This window comes from Chiloscyllium punctatum, chromosome 35, assembly GCF_047496795.1.
Source record: "Chiloscyllium punctatum isolate Juve2018m chromosome 35, sChiPun1.3, whole genome shotgun sequence".
Taxonomy (NCBI): Eukaryota; Metazoa; Chordata; class Chondrichthyes; order Orectolobiformes; family Hemiscylliidae; genus Chiloscyllium; species Chiloscyllium punctatum.
Genome location: NC_092773.1, coordinates 18,401,700 through 18,418,750, shown reverse-complemented (window position 1 = coordinate 18,418,750; position 17,051 = coordinate 18,401,700). Strand labels below are relative to the sequence as shown.

The 17,051-nt window shown below is 38.8% G+C and overlaps 1 protein-coding gene and 1 long non-coding RNA gene across 7 annotated transcripts in view; one reads left to right on the top strand and one right to left on the bottom strand.

The window, feature by feature from the left end:
* Nucleotides 1-1,419: 1,419 nt before the first annotated feature.
* The window catches only part of LOC140459721 (electrogenic sodium bicarbonate cotransporter 4-like), a 78,982-nt gene continuing 63,350 nt past the window's right edge, over nt 1,420-17,051 (bottom strand). For 5 of the 6 annotated variants that reach the window (XM_072554161.1, XM_072554163.1, XM_072554162.1 and 2 more), the window contains 4 exons: nt 16,279-16,452; nt 14,631-14,792; nt 6,701-6,771; nt 1,420-3,887 (listed from right to left, as the gene is read on the bottom strand). In XM_072554161.1, coding sequence (XP_072410262.1) covers nt 3,722-3,887; nt 6,701-6,771; nt 14,631-14,792; nt 16,279-16,452 — 573 coding nt within the window. In that variant the 3' untranslated portion in view covers nt 1,420-3,721. Of the gene's footprint in view, nt 3,888-6,700; nt 6,772-10,466; nt 10,564-14,630; nt 14,793-16,278; nt 16,453-17,051 lie in introns of all 6 variants that reach the window. The other variant, XM_072554165.1, reaches the window with a different exon arrangement.
* On the top strand, nt 9,560-16,390 carry LOC140459726 (uncharacterized). Its single transcript, XR_011953853.1, has 3 exons — nt 9,560-9,657; nt 14,711-14,825; nt 16,287-16,390. It is a non-coding gene; the product is annotated as an uncharacterized lncRNA (long non-coding RNA).

The window sequence follows — 17,051 nt, the reverse complement described above, 5'->3', positions numbered from 1 at the left end:
TGATATTCCAAAATAGTTGCTTTCCAATAATGTAAGCTGAGGAACCCAAATATTCTCATTTTTTCATCACCTCTCTCCATGCACTCAACATTGGCCGAATGCTTGTTTCACTGTAGTGCTGTCTGCTTTTTAATTTAGTAATTTTGGCTTTGTCCATACCTGATTTTTTACTGTTCCATCATTGGCAGCTGTCATAAGTTTTAGAATTTCTTTCCAAAAACATCTTCCTTTTGATTTACCTTGCCTTTTCAAAGATGTGCCTAAAAACCAACCTTTTTGGTGCAAATAGTGTCTTCTGGAGCTCAGTGTTTATATTGTGTTTTAGAAGGCTACAGTGGGATGTAGTATTAGTAATAAAAGACCCAGTGAAATAAAAATTTATTCTTGTCAGCAGCAGAGACATGAACAGTCCGCTTCAACTTGAACACAGTCAGATCCCACCAATTCCCAATGAGACAAATTATTTTAATGTCTATTGCATTCATGTAGGTTCAGGGATGAATATTGGCTAAGGCACTGCGCTGTAGCTCCTCTGCTCTTGCTAAAATTGTCGTAAGGTTTTGTACATTGTTTCAAAAGGTTGATAGGATCATTCATATTGTATTATCTTGTCCAAGTCTTCATCTGGTGCAAAGAATCAGTTGGGAAAAGTTGCATGTGTTTTCATTGTGAGGAAATTTGCTTTTCTGAACATTTAGGGCAAATAATCTGTAACGGTCATTGCTGAATGAATCTATCTGCAATTTCTACTGAAGAATTTTCACCAGTTAATTTTGTCCTACAGGAAGATTTAACTGTGTTTACTCCTAGTTAAATGATTGAACCATATTGTCTATCATATATTAAAAAGCAAGGAAAGTTGAGGCCTGTACATCGCCCGGCCTGACTGGACTGAGTTTAGGAATAGCTCTTTTTTTTTCTCTCTTTGCAGACGCTGTATTCTGAATAGATCTCTGATGTACTTTCTGACCAAGGAACATGCATGTGTCATTGATCAGTTTCACCTCGCATTTATTTCTGCTGGCACCCTGGTTAAATTTATTCTACCAATTCTACTGCACAGGCCAAGTTGTTCAGGACACAGGGCAAGGCAACATGATAGCAGAGAGATATTTACTTGCTGGCAAATGATAATACTTGTATTAGCTTAGCACCTGATCACATTATTGTTTCTCAAAGAAAGGAATCTGTCTTGACTGTCCATGCTGCACTATGTGGTATTGATAATGTCGCAAATAATCATGAGATTGTGTATCATATTGTTTGCTTATTTGATAATGTTGATGGCCAGACTTTGGCTAAGTTATCGAGCAAATTCAGAATAATGAAGTATCATCTTTTAATATCTGCCTCAAATGGACAGTGCTTCAAAACGAAGCAACATTCCCATGGGTTCTGTATTGAAATCGTACCAGCTTTTGAACTCAAACCCACAACCTTACAATTTTTTTTTAAACAAAGTGTCATCTCAAATAAATTGCCTATTTAGTTATTAACATTTTTTAAAAAGTATCTGAACTAATGTTGGTCTCATAAAGATAGCACTGGTAAGTCAGTCATACATAGATCACTGTTTGTGTAAAACGTCTGTTTTAAGCAGTTGGTTTAATTTGTGCAACAACAGACTCACACCTAGCTTAAAATTGCCAATAACATGTTGATATATGAAATTTAATAACAAGATTAAAGGTGAACACTTGTGTTGGAGGGTTTATTGATCGTATCCATTATTTCCTGTACTTAATGCAACTGGCATTGTTAATTTCATGCAAAGATGAACCACTTCAGTCATTATTCTTAGCCTTCCAGACCCAAGCCCAGCTATTGAATTAAAACTTTTACTCATTGCCCAGCTATTAATGATTTTCCTAGTTTTGGGCCCGTAACTAAGCTATCCACTAAGGGCAGCAGTTATGTATGAACACTACACTGACAAATTCCTCTTGCATTCTTGATGCCATTCACCATTCTAACTTGGAAATGAATCATCCTTCTTTGTCTGTGGAGAGATCAAAACCATACACCTCCGTTTCCTAGCAGTGCTGTGAGTGTACTTGCACACAATGGACTGCAGTGGTTCAAGAAAGCAGTGCCCCACCACTGCCTCAAGGACAGCTATGGATTAGACAATAAACATTGGCCATGCTAGCAAAGCCCCCGTCCCCTGAATGAATTAAAACTGACTACAGAATGTGGCAGAATGGAAGTTGGTCCTACTTGCTACATGTGTTTACCCAGGCTTTTTTAAAAAATTAGTCTGCACAGGAAGTAATAATGTGCAATAAGTTTCCGGAGTATTCCACAATTTTAACAAATGTCGCCTTTTGGCAGAACGCGTACACGCCGAGGAGAATCTAATTATATCATTGATAAGTAGATCTGAACTATTTTTTTACACTTCCACAAAAACCTAATTTGCAGGTAATCCTCTGAATTTGCAATTATAATTCGTGGCTGCCTCCAAATTCATACAGTCTAATCTCAAATGAAAATGTTGGCAACATCTATTGACAGGTGGAATGGCCTCCGACAAATTTAAGCAACAGGTGCTGAGGGTGCAGTTCAACTCCTTTTTACCATACACTTTGAAAGGATGGTGTTGAGTGTTTATTATTGACATGAAATACTTTGTTCTTTTCAATGCTGTTTTTCTGAATGAACTCCATGTTGTCTGATTTCAAACTGATTTTGTGTTTGCATTGAAGAAGCAAACATTGACACTATTAAGTTCAACTGATTTTTTTCTTTGTAACAAATTCAGAAAACAGTAAAACCCGAAGTATCTTCAGGCTTAATCAAACAAACAATATCATTTTTCTGGTCTTTTTCATGTGATGTCTCGCTGCATGAAATGCTCTTATCAGTATGAAGATAGACTGCCAGACAAAGAGTCACAGCATTAATTTGTCATACATCATAATTTCTATCAATGATTTCAAATACATCAATTACAAAATAAATTAAAAATGGAGTAAGGAAATACATGGTTGACATTTGTAGAACAATCTTAACTTGCCATGAGAAATCATTAAGTTTTTATCAGGAATTCCCACTTTTGTATCACTTAAATAGAAATAAACTGTAGCAACATCAAATGGAAAATCTACAGCTGGGAACTTTTGAAAAGTTACAAGGTGGTTAAGAGCTACTTGACCTACACCAGCTGAGCTCCCTCACTTCATACACTCTGCAATATAATTTAAAACAATTTGTAAAAGCTTCAGGATTCTCATCAGGATTGAAATCCTGTTCAAAATGGAGCAATTCGTGCTCTGAACAGCATTGAACCTAAGGAGAAAAACTTACAGGTGGGAAGGTGATAAATGATGCATTTACGTAAACAATTGGTCAATCTCAACAGAACATCAGAGTTAAATCTCAAAGGAGAACTGGCTTGAAAAATTAAATTACCTCAAAACAATTTCCTAATTCCTGGAATTTCTTGGTATACTCTGCAGTCTTGTGTGACCAATGCTATCTGTTCCTAAACTTTAATAAGTATGTCAATATCCTTGAAAAACATATTTTAAACAACACTTCTAGGCAAAAGACAATGTAGATGCATAGAAGTCTTCACCTGCGGTAGACACTCCGGTATGGACAAAGTGCAGTTCTCACCAAGTTAACGTGCACAAATCGTGGCCCTCATCTGTTAGCTCATCAACAGTTCACGAGGTCCATGTGCCAACAAAGTGTTACTGGCAGGACCTGGCAGACCAAGTTACAGAGTAGTTTCACCGCTTGTGTCTCTCCGAGCTTTCTCCGTGTCTGTATCATCGTACTCGGATTCCATTTCTATCTTAACCTGTGGGATGGAACATATGGCATTCCGGGAGCAGCTGAAAGCAGGGGAAGATGGACAGGAAATCTTGAGGTGTAAAGTTATACTGTAGAGAGATTTAGAAAGAAGAAAACATTATTTTCTTCATTTACACACATTTTTTTATAATGGCTGTCAATGCCAGACCTTAAACAATTCTATTGGTAGATGCCTTTTCCAAATATGGTATAGTGTTGTGCAGAAAGAAGAGTTCCAAAATCAATCCCTGGTTAGAGTTGGGTGAACTGAGGAACAAAAGTGAAGTTGTGAGTCATCCATTATTCAGTGACAGCAAGGTCAGAAATCAGTCTGAGTTCTAATTCTTCATCTTGCAAACTTTGCTAAATAAAATGTGTATCAATATGACCAAGTTTGACTGCAATGGACCACCATGTTTGATAATGCTTCTTCAAAGAACTTTGACAATATGCCACATGAAAAGTTAATTTACAAGGTTGGATCATACTCGATTAAGGATAATCTCAGCCTGGATGGATGGATGGCTGATGGACAGAAGACAGAAAGTCGGGAAAATGTTTTATTTCTGGATGCTAAGATGTAACTAGTGGGGTGCCACAGAGTTTGGTCCTTGCACCCTATCTATTTACAATCTAATGAACTTGGGCACAGGATAGAAGACTCTATAACTAAATTTGCAGGTGACACAAAAATAGGCGTGATGCTAAATTGCAATGAGAAAATCAGAACCTTACAAATGGATATAGATAGGTTGGGTGAGTGGGCAAAAATGTGGCAGATGGAGTTTAATGTGGGTAAGTGTGAGGTCATGGATTTGGGTCAAAATGGGAAGACAACCTATTGATGGAGGGAGACTTGGGTTGCTCCAGTGCAGAGGGATCTAGGTGTATGTGTTCATGAGGCCCTGAAAGCTAGCGTGGAGGTACAGCAGATACTAAAGAAAGTGAATGGAATGTTGGCTTTTACAGCTAAGAGAATAGAATATAAAGGTAAGTAAGTATTGTTGCAAATGTGTAAGGTATTGGTGAGATCGCCCCTGGAATATTGTGCATAGTTTTGTTCTCCTTATTTGAGGAAAGATGTAGTGGCATTGGAGACAGAGGAGGTTCACCGGATTGATCCCAGAGATGAGGGGTTTGTCATGTCAGTGATTGAATAGTTTAGGCCTATGCTCTTTGGAATTTAGAAAAATGAGGAGAGATCAAATTGAGGTATTCAAGATGATAAAAGATGTGGATAAATTGGACATGGGGTAGATGCTTCTTCTTCTGGGGCATTCCAGGACAAGATATCATAATCTTAGAATAAGGGGTAGCAAATTTAAACCTGAGTTGAGGAGAAACTATTTCTCCCAGAGGGTTGTGAATCTGTGGAATTTGCTAACACAAAGTGTGGTGGATGTTGGAACAGTGAATAAGTTTAGGAAGGAGTTAGTTTTTTAATTGGTAATAGGTTGAAGGGATATGGAGAGAAGGCAGGAAAATGGGGGTCAGGAGCATATCAGCCATGATTGAATGGCGGAGCAGATTTGATGGGCTGAATGGCCTAATTCTGCTCCTATGTCTTATGAACTTATGCAAAGAGAACTTTCAGATGTTATTCTAATGTGCTATGATGTAAATGCAAATAAGTAACTTGCTATTTGTTCACACGTATTTGTTTAGCAGTTACTAATGTTGCACATCATCCAGTTTTGATGAAGGGTCAAGAATCTGAGATGGTCATCTTGTCTTGCCGAACCTGCTGAGTATTTCTAGCATGTAGCTGCTCCTATATACCTTGTCCCATTCTTTCATCACTGTAAATGTTTCCAAAGATTGTGCAGTAATTGATACAAACCAAAAGGACTGCAGATGCTGTAAATCAGAAACAGAAACTGCTGGAAAAGCTCAGCAGTTCTGGCAGCAAGTGTAGAGAAAAATTAGAGATAACGTGTGTGTGTGCTTCAAAATGTTCAAACATTTCTTGTTATTTGTCGTGTTATTAGTCTTCATACTGGGCAGCCTCAGGGGTTTTTTTTTCCAAAGCCTTAAAATCAACCTAGGGCCCACAACTGCATGCAGTACTCACAGTAAAGACTTATTAAAATTTTATCGAGACTTATCATTATCTCAGCTTTTAGCAACATAGGAAGAGAGGGAACTTCTTCAATCCCTCAAACCCATTCCTCCATTCAATTAAATTGTGGTCAATCCACCCCAATTAACTTGTGTTGCCCTCATTTTCCTTGCTATATAAGTAAGAAATATTTTATTCTCATATCTCATCTGAATAAACCCAGAGTTTTATTATTGCACTCTTTAACAATGAATTACTTTTGAATACAATCACTGTTATTTGGCTAATTTGCAACATATATAATGTAGTGTAAACAATTATATTGTACAAATATAGAAGTTAGGATTAGGCATTAAATCCACACTAATCAGCTCTATCATTCAATGATATCATGGTTGTTTTGATTGTGGCTTCAACTCCACTTTCCAGCGTACTAACTTCAGTTGATTCATGTACCAGGACACCCAGATTCCTCTGTAACTCCAGAGTTCTGCAATCTGGCTCCATTTCAAGAAACTGCTGGGGTTTTTTTTTGTCCAGACTGGAAAAGTTTCCCATGTTATGCTCCATCTTTTGCCCACTCACTTCTCGATATATCCCTTGTAAGTTACTTATGTCCTGATCCTACCTCACTTTGTGTTATTAGCAAATTTATCCTTTCACCAAGTCATCAATGCAAATAATAAATAATTGAGGCTCCTACATTTATCTACATGCAATTCTATTGTTTTTCTGTTCAGTTGTCGGGTCACACAGAGGAATACAATCAATACAGAAACCTAGTCTACATAAAACCGTGCATTTTGGTGACGTTTTGTTTTAAATAAAAAGAGGACTGCGTACCTGCGGTCGAGTGAATCGGAGTTACAGGGTGACATTTCAGCTTGCACAACTCCAGCTAGAGGACCTTTCTCCTGAAAATCAATCACATTCACAGCATAAGTGAAGTAAAGATATGACACCATGTTGAACTTCACATTTTGGTGTGATTCCATTGAGGTATCCAATATTAATCAACACTGTGGAGGAAAGTAAAATTCCCAAACTGGTTAAATCATCCGATTATCTTGCATTACAGAAAACTGATGATGTTCCATTCACGACAGTCCCAAATGGTGGCCACTTGACACACAGCCAAGTTGACCAGGATATTCCATGCCTGTGCAAACTGACTAAAGTTCTGGAGACGTGAATTTGTGGGTTTGAGGGAGAGGAGGTTTGTGACCTACAGGGACATCTCCGTTAACATCTTACTTGGATGTGAAAACCTAAGATGGTAGCAATGACTCGGGTGAATTTGAAAATTAATTTTAAGAAATGACTAATGTGTCAGAACAGAATTTAGAAAACGTCATAGAAAGAGGCCATTTAGTCAGGCCTCATCCAAATGCAGAACTGTTTTCAAAGCAGATGTTAAACCTGGCAGAAAGCTAGCACACAAAAATAATTTCTGGTTATTTCCACTGTCAAGATATGGCTTCATCCAACTGTATTTCTATAATGATAATGAGGAAGGAAAGCTGCTAGCTTTACCTGCTTTGGGCCTATACAAGACTTGAGCACCAAGGATGCTAAGGATTGGGTGTCCCTTAACTGCATCTTGCCAATAACACTCCCCATCTTTTATGGAGACCTGAAGATGAGCAACCAACCTTGTCAGCTGTGCTCACATACCCATAATGTAAAAATTAAAACCTGCACACAGCACAACAAGCAGAACTCGTGCATAAAGAAAGAGTTTAATTTTCAGGCCTATGGCTTTTCACCCGAATTGGAGTAAGCTTGAAATGTAACAGGATTTCAGTGAGTGCAGCGTCGGGGAAACAGCAGGGGAAAGACAAGCTCAAGAACAAAAGCCTCAGAGTTTTCAAAATTTACTCATACCTCTTTCAGTTTTAGCTTCATTGCTCACAATGTGGTGTCTGCTTCATTTGGGTGCTCACTTTCAGTTGTGTGCTATTTTAATACTCTGCTCTGTTTGCATTTTGCTCTTGCTGTCCCAAACAGTCTAGACTTTTCCAATGAAGTTCATGGGGACAGAACCTCATTTCCAACTTTCTGGAGTCAACATCAAGTTAAACAATCTCAGGTGATAACAATTGCTCCCGGACTTTGGACAGATAATTGTATTTCCAAATACAACTCCTCTAGATCTTTGCATCTTATGTTTCTTTACTCATTGCATTACCATCCTCTTTTGTTTTACAATATTATCCCTTTAGTTGTTTAATCTTTCCTTTCTTCCATCTTATCGGCGACACTACATTTTGTTCTTCAATCCCCTCTGTACTTTCTCCACCTCCTACCTTCTGAAAATCTGTTACATCTCCTAACATATCCAAGTTCTGAAGAACCTGAAATGTTTACTGCTCTTCTCTCCAGAAGTGCTGCCTGACCTATTGAATATTTCCAGCATGCCACATTTATATTTTGATTTTTCCACTTGTGCAGTATTTTGCCTTTGTAAAGTGGAAGAAATTGGGTTAGAGTACTCTTGAGCTAGGTTAGCAGGTATCCAATATATTGTTTCATTCTTTCTTTCAGCTGAAGACAAACACAAAATAGGTGAGATTTTAAAAATGCTGAATGTAATCGTTTTGTAACTGCTTTGTTTATTTCATTATCGCTCTTGCTCACCTCCAGGCGTGTCATATAACTGGGCTTATCCCTTTGGCTGGAATTCTAATTTAAAAAAAATAGAAAGAAAATCCACAACTGTTGGAAATACACAGCAATGTGTCTGCAAGAGTCATAATTTAGGTAAAACTGAGCTGGTAAAGGGTCCTTGTACACTGCAAGCCACACTGTGAGATGCTGACTCAGCATCTTGAGCAGTCTCTGTGTTATTGCAAAGACAAAATGTCCCGTCACTGTAAATAATGATAACTCATTGGAACAAATCATGAATTTATCCACCCATGTGATTCTTCAAATTGAGAAACCTAAGTTTGATACAAATTGAAAGTATTGGAGAAAAAGATGAGGTTAATTGTCAAGTAATGTTGAGCTGCAATTGGAGAAACTAGTTGATAGTACCAGAAAGACTAGACAGACAGCTCAAGCTGCTAGGGAAATTGCAAGTAAACTGCAAGTCTTGGTTCTTTCAACAAAATTTAAGAAGAATAATGCAGGAGACTGCAGAAATATCAGTTCAATAGTCTGGATGGAGGTGAGTTAATCAAAAGGCAATTCATGAATGAGACCCCTTCCCAATAGCCATAGAACTTGAGCTTATTCTGCTACCTGTTTCCTGACTTGCTACAAAGCTCCCTTCCACAATCAGCTCTGCACTTGATGACTTACGCAAACGTCTGCTAATACCTTACTTTTAAACTTCTCATTCAATTTATTAAAACTCTCCATGGTCCAGCCTTTTCCATTTGCTGTCTTTTCCTCCAACCCCATAATCCAGTGAGATGTCTGTGCTCCCCTACTTGTTTCTTCTTGAATATTGTCATCAGTGAATAATGGCAATCATGCTTTCAGCTGGAAAGGACGCTCTGTAATGCCCTTTCTAAATCTCTCAGTCTCTCCTTCATCCTTTAAGACACACCTTAAAATCTATTTCTTTGATTAAGCTTTTGGTCCTCTGCCTTTTGTGGCTTGATAGTGTAATGTAATGATGTTTTATTATATTAAAAGATACAAGTTTTTGTTGCAGTAGATACATCAATACAAGAACAAATTGCAATGTGAATGTATCTTGGTTTCAGACTGAGCTAATAAGGTTATTCTTTTTGAATCCTACAGTAACCCTGAAGGACCCGAAATGGAGAACTGTGTACAAGCTGACAGAAGGGGTATGAGCTTTATGCGTATCCACGTGTTTGTCATAGATTTCAAAAGCATGTCTAGAAAATTTGTTGAACTAACTTTTTGATTGCAAGTATTTTCCAATCATGATAGAAACCTGAGACTACAAAAACTAATATTCCTATCTGCATTCCTTGTTCGCTATTCAATAATGTTGTGCAAGTCACAGCTCATTCAGTACTTCTTAAAAAGTAGTACTATTCTCAACCAGATAAAACCATCATATTGTGTTCTGACAAAGTTTTTTTTTCATCATCACGTGAGATAAACTGTTATATTTAAGTAATTCACCAATGAAGCCATTAACTTCTTGTTCACTTGAACTATCCTTTGCAGTGAATGCTTTTTGACATTGAATGGCAACTGTAAAATAATACCCAATGGAAAGAGATGAGATTTTCCATGCTGTTTGCCAAGCTTACAAAAGCAATATCCCAGCAGGATGATGAAGCCTTGGTGGCACTTAGCTACCACAATTAGTTTTAGTAGCTCAGAGCTCCACAGGCAAAGCTGGTCACCTTGGCAAACGGTTCTTGGAGCAACAGTGAACAAAAGGGAAGTTGGATAAATTAACAAGGTAAAGAAATTGCTCAAATCAGGTAAAATCATCAATAATAAATTGAGTGCACGGCAATATTCAAAAGCTAAAGTGGAGTATCAATGATTAAGCTGTTGAATGATTTGAATGAGATGAAACTGGTTATTAGCTTTCAAGCAGAAAAGAGACTAGTTGATTAGTTGAGTACTCAGTTCAGAAAGTTAATAACAAGCGGTTGCGGTTGACAACGTTACTCACTAGCAGGGCCCTGCGAGCCATTTTTCTGTGGTTCAATTTGATCCATGGGAATCTTTACTGGCATTGAGGGATTGCGAGTCTTGGGCTGGAAGGAAACCTAGAATTTTAGGCAGAAGTTTAATAGATGCAGCATTGTTATTCTTGAATCTGGCAACAAAGTAATATGTTTTTTAAATAGTTGGAAGTCCTAACAATTAGATGGTTTGTTCTCAGCCAAGCTACTGTGCCACTGAATGGCAGTCTTGTACTTGTTACTTTTCACATGGCAAGCCGATACCCTGTGGTATGAGCTGTTCTCCAAGCAAGATCAGAATTGAATTTCATTTCTGCTTTGATTCATCATCAAACCTTCAGCTTTGCTTTTCTGTACTGTCATTTGGTCCTTCTTCATACTGAATCTTATGTTTGAAGATACAAGTTTTCATCCAACTTCCCCTTCTGTTAAATACTTTGCAAGAATAAGTTTTACATGCCAATGCAATCGGTGAGCTTTCCTCACACAGGTTAGCTAGGTCCCAAGCTTTGTGGTAAAAGGGTTCCATGAATTAGTCTTTGTCTTTGATAAGCAAACAGTGACAATTGTCAAAGTCTGGCTTATCATTATGCTGTGATTGTAATAAGGAACTCAAATGTGTGCATATCTTATTAAGACAAGATGATACTAGGCATAATGCACACCTGCTCAACCCAAGCACTAAGATTGAGTGATCAAAACTGATCACTGGGTCAGGTCACGGATATAGTCATTATGTATAGACCTTCTTCATTGTCGGCGCAAACCACCTCCCTTAAAATCTATCACTTGGAACAAAGTTTTGATCAGCTGGTCTCATATCTCCTTCAACTCAGTATCAATATATGTCCAGTAATGTTCCTCTGAGTGTCTTGAGACAACTTACTTTCTGGAAGGTGCCATTAAAATGCTGCTTGTTGCTCTGACAAGAAAAGATATACTTTACAGCCTCTTTCAAGGTCTTCAGTTTGAATCAATGGACAGAGTAATTTTATGAATGAATTATTGCTTGCTATTTGCTTTTGCTGTAGTATGCGTCTGTGACCAGTAGAGTCCACTGTAATACAGGTGATGTTGGATTGAACTTTATATTGAGATACTCCTCTTGCGGCTGAATCCGTCCATGGTAGTTCACTGACAAACTAATGGACTCCACAGAATAATTGCAGATGGAAGTTTAATTGATTGTATCCTGAATGTGCAGCATGACGATACATCCTGACAGTAAACTTGACAGTGGATCCATTCATATCAATGTTACCATGCTCCATTTCTTTAATAGGCAGGACCTGAGACTTGGTGCTACGTCCACAGTTGCTTTGTCATTGTCTGGATCATTTTCACAGCAAATTTCACAGTTTTGAAGTATATGGTGTCATTGGCTAATCCACCTTTTTGACATTTCCTTTGTCAAGGTTTCCACTGACCCTTGTCCAAGGTGTTTCCTCTATCCAAAGTCACTGGATCTACTACTTATTTTAACAACACTCAGTGTTGACCAGTCATTGGTAACGTGTACAACTATTGTTATGAAACAGGTATTGACAGCTGACTCAACAGGAGGGTATACCCCACTTAGAGCATGAATGCTCATATTAGATCACATTAGAAGTAAAATCTACTACTGTCTTATTGAATTCTTTGAGGAGGTGACCAAGCATGTGGATGAGGGGAGAGCAGTGGATGTAGTGTACATGGATTTTAGTAAGGCATTTGAAAAGGTTCCCCATGGTAGGCTTATGCGGAAAGTCAGGAGGCATGGGATAGAGGGAAATTTGGCCAGTTGGATAGAAAACTGGCTAACCGGTCGAAGTCAGAGAGTGGTGGTAGATGGTAAATATTCAGCCTGGAGCCCAGTTACAAGTGGAGTTCCGCAGGGATCAGTTCTGGGTCCTCTGCTGTTTATAATTTTTATTAATGACTTGGAAGAGGGAGTCGAAGGGTGGGTCAGTAAATTTGCAGATGATACGAAGATTGGTGGAGTTGTGGATCGTGAAAAGGGCTGTTGTCGGCTGCAAAGAGACTTAGATATGATGCAGAGCTGGGCTGAGGAGTGGCAGATGGAGCTCAACCCTGTCAAGTGTGAGGTTGTCCATTTTGGAAGGACAAATAAGAATGCGGTAGGGTAGGTGGAGGAGCAGAGGGATCTTGGGTCTGTGTTCATAGATCTTTGAAAGTTGCCACTCAGGTGGATAGAGCTTGTAAGAAGGCCTATGGTGTATTAGCGTTCATTAGCAGAGGGATTGAATTCAAGGGTCGCGAAGTGATGTTGCAGCTGTACAGGACCTTGCTTAGGCCACATTTGGAGTACTGTGTGCAGTTCTGGTTGCCTCACTTTAGGAAAGATGTGGAAGCTTTGGCGAGGGTGCAGAGAAGATTTACCAGGATGTTACCTGGAATGGAGAATAGGTCGTACGAGGATAGGTTGAGAGTGCTAGGCCCTTTCTCATTGGAACGGCGAAGGATGAGGGGTGACTTGATAAAGGTTTATAAGATGATCAGGGGAATAGATAGAGTAGACAGTCAGAAACTTTTTCCCCAGGTACAACAGAGTGTTACAAGGGGACATAAATTTAAGGTGAAGGGTGGAAGGTATAGGGGGGATGTCAGGGGTAGGTTCTTTACCCAGAGAGTGGTGGGGGCATGGAATGCGCTGCCTGTGGGAGTGGCAGAGTCAGAATCATTGGCAACCTTTAAGCGGCAATTGGATAGGTACATGGATGGGTGCTTAAGCTAGGACAAATGTTCGGCACAACATCATGGGCCGAAGGGCTTATTCTGTGCTGTATTGTTCTATGTTTTATGTACTGTGATTCCATTAAAGTAGCTAAGTTGAGTTTCCAAAGTTGCAAGTAAAGGATATGTGAATATACCATTTTGATCGTATACAAGTTCCCAAGCTTTATTCTGTTCTGTGATGAAGTAACTATTGGAGTAATTGGGTTCCTTTTGGCTAAGTAACATTTGTTATTCTTCAGTCAATTTTGCTGAAAACCCTGGGCACTGGATAGGAAGGGCATTGGGTTTGGCTGGAGTTAACTCGACTAGCTTCCCACACAAACAACAGTTACTTTGGATAATGCCAGGGGCCAATGGACCAAATGTTGCATGAGTGTTTGGAATGAACAAATTGTGAATGTCTATATCCTATGCACAGCACAGTCAGTTATGCAGCATGGGTTAATTCAGCCACGTTCCCCACAATCTGCTAAATTGTTTTCCCTCTGACTTTATCAGTGTAATCAATGTTCATTACCTGAGCTTTTCTTCAATTTTAAAGAAATGTAAATGAGTTCCCTGGTGGTTTAACCAATTTATGGTATGTTTTGACACTACAGAATGAATCCACAAGACAATGCTCCCTCAGAATTTCCCTCCCTAATGGAAATAAACAGCTCACTCAACCATCCCAATGTTTTTATGCATTGATTGTGCTGCCAATATTTAACACCAGGGGTTAGTTAAGGCTCCAGTGCAGGTAGTGAGCACTGACATGGTGGGGGGAATAGTAGAAATCTTCCAATTTAGAATCCTTGGTCTATTTTTCTCCACGTCTATTTTGAAACTTAGTCATCCTTATTGTACAGGATGTGTTGGTTGGATTCTTGGCAAGATTTTGAAGTCATCCATCTCTTGAATATAAAAAAAAGTTTGTGTGTTGTGTGTGTATATGACAGGTCCCTTATTTCCAAGGGAAAGACCATAAATCACCTTCTCGGATTAGCATCAATCGTTAATCAGTGTTCATGTGCTGGTTGATGATGCTGGGCATTGCCACAGGATAAGGTATTTCAGTGAGAGCTTACTTGCATGAGTTGGGAATTTGAACCCAGGACATTTCGTGGCTTTATGGGTCCCATTAGTCGAGCTCAATTTAGTGTGAACATTAATTGACTGCAGAGAACTGTAATCTGACCAGCCTGCACAACATTTGAAACGCTGTTCTGATATTTCTGATGCTCTTACTCATTCCAATGAATGAATGATCATGTTATTGGTAGAATGGGAACTGTGTGACTTCCTGATGAAGTTTCTAGTTGCTTGTTTCTAATTCTTCATCAGTTCATCTAAATGGTTGAAAATGACATGAAAAGTAGAGGGTAACATAAATGGCACAATGGTGTGTATTTTATTACAACTACATTACTCACCTCATTGATACTGTCCCTATCTTGGTCTTTGGTTTTCAACTTTTTTTTCTTCTTGTCTTCTTCCTTTTTGTCTTTTTCAGGTAAAATATCATCTAACCAAGCAAGGTCATGTTGGGAAAAAACCAGGTCCAGGAACTTTCTCACTAGGATGAGTGCAAGGATCTTGCATGTTGATGAAAATAAGCACATGATATGGTAAGTCAGCATTTGTGAAAAATTGTTGTAAACTGCTGAAGTAAGTTGACACAGAATGCAATTTCTGCACTATCACAGTATTTACAAGTTTTGAGAAGATTTGTAGCTCAGGTTGAGGTTGTGGATGTAGGTTTGCTCGCTAAGCTAAGAGGTTCATTTCCAGATGTTTTGTCACCCTACGCGGTAACATCTTCAGTGAACCTCAGGTGAAGCAGTGTACATGATTCCTGCTTTCTATTTATATGTTTGGGTTTCTTTGGGTTAGTGATGTTATTTCCTGTGGTGATGTCATTTCCTGTTCTTTTTCTCAGGGGGTGGTAGATGGAGTCGAACGCGATGTGTTTGTTAATAGAGATCCTTACATACAGATTAGGAAGGACACCACTTCGACTGAGACAACACATCCATCTTAGGACAAGCCAAATAGAGACACACACGAGAATTCCCAGAAGCATGGCATTCCAACCAGAATTCTATTAACAAACACATTGAGTTAGACCCCATATAAATAGAAAGCAGGAATCGTGTATACTGCTTCGCCTGAGGCCCACTGAAGTTGTTACCTAGTAGGGTGACAAAACATCTGGAAATGAACCCTCCAACTCAGCAAGCAAACCCACATCCATCATTTACAAAGAATCATCTTTACCAGGCAGAAAGTCAGTCATTTTTCCCATTTTAGTGTTAAGTTTAAATTTCTAAGAGCAAGCGCACAATGGTGAGGTTAGATATAAAAAGGTAACACGAGAAAAGTTGACGATAGCCCACATAATAATAGTGGCCACTTTGCTGGATGGCCACTGATAAGCTGCAAATTCTGATGACACTGGCTAGGTTCAAATAAATATCTGAGGACCTCACAATTTAAAGTTGCAGTCCAATTGTAGCTGATTGCATTTCAAATAAGATGTAACATCAAGATCAGAATCAAACACTAAATTTGATGTGACTGGAGTTTCTCAACAATTGATGGATGACAACGCCCTAACTATTTTTAGAACCCACTGGGGAGATACAATTTGGATGTTTGTAGGCACATCTGCGTGAATTAAGTTGGCTTTTTCATATATGATTCTAATTTCAAGACTCATCCTTAAGCTTAAATCCCTCCATGGCCTTGCTCCTCCAGCCCTGTTCATCCAATTCTGGATTCTTGCATATTCCCAAGGTCTTTTGCAAAAATGTGCGCTTTCAATTCTCTAGACCCCAGATATTGGAATTCCCATCCAAAACCACTCCATCTCTTTACCTCCCATTCCTTCTAAGACGCATCTCAAAACCTACTTAATTGACCAATCTTTTAGTTAGGGGCTTAATACCTTCAGCTGAGTCTTCATGGGCGTTTGAATAATACATCATTAATGATGCTTTGTAAATATAAGTTGCTCTTGTCTATTTGAAACTTGCCTGTGACACTGCAGCAAAATGTTGTACAATAATGATGATCTCTTACCATGACAGGAAAAATGATTGCTGCCACAGTGGACTTCAAGACCCAGAGAACAGCCAAACAGATAACTTGCACCATTGTGAATAAGTGGACTCGGCGAAGGGGCACATGGCGAAGATAGGTGTAATCTGGCTGGTGTTTGGAGGGCATCAGAAATAATTTGCATCGATCCCAAAACTGGAGAAGAAAAGTTTTGATGAAGACACAAAGATTGAAGTCACAATAAAGGGTAATCCACTTCGTATTGTTCATTTAAAGAGTATTTTGTTTGATTGGCTCACTCATATTCTTTCCTCTTCTGAACGTTTAGTCTCATCACCAATAATCTCAAACTTCCCTCTGTGCACATTATAGTGAAAGGTGCCAGCAAGAAAAGAGGTGAAGCCAGAAGTTAGGTAACTGCTGAGTAAGTCAGTATCAGCAGCAGCAGTGCAAATTACATTCCAAGCAAACTGCCAAGTCTAATATTCGGCCTGAGTCGATTAAAGACATGATCATCAGTGTAGAGATCTGACCTAATGTGATCACTTATCCAAATGGAATTCTAATTTTGGATTAGTTCTTGTTTCAATTTGGAAAGACCTATTAACTGGTACATGTAATGCTGTTGTGTAGAAATATGACAGAAAGTTAAAGCCTTAATTTGAGAGCTTTTGGGAGGGGAGACACACTGTCATTGGGATTCAGAGTCACCTAAAGTCTAACTGAAGAAGAGACTTGAAAAACGATAGAAAGTGAGATAGAGAAATTCAAAGTTTGTGTAAAGATTTGTAGCT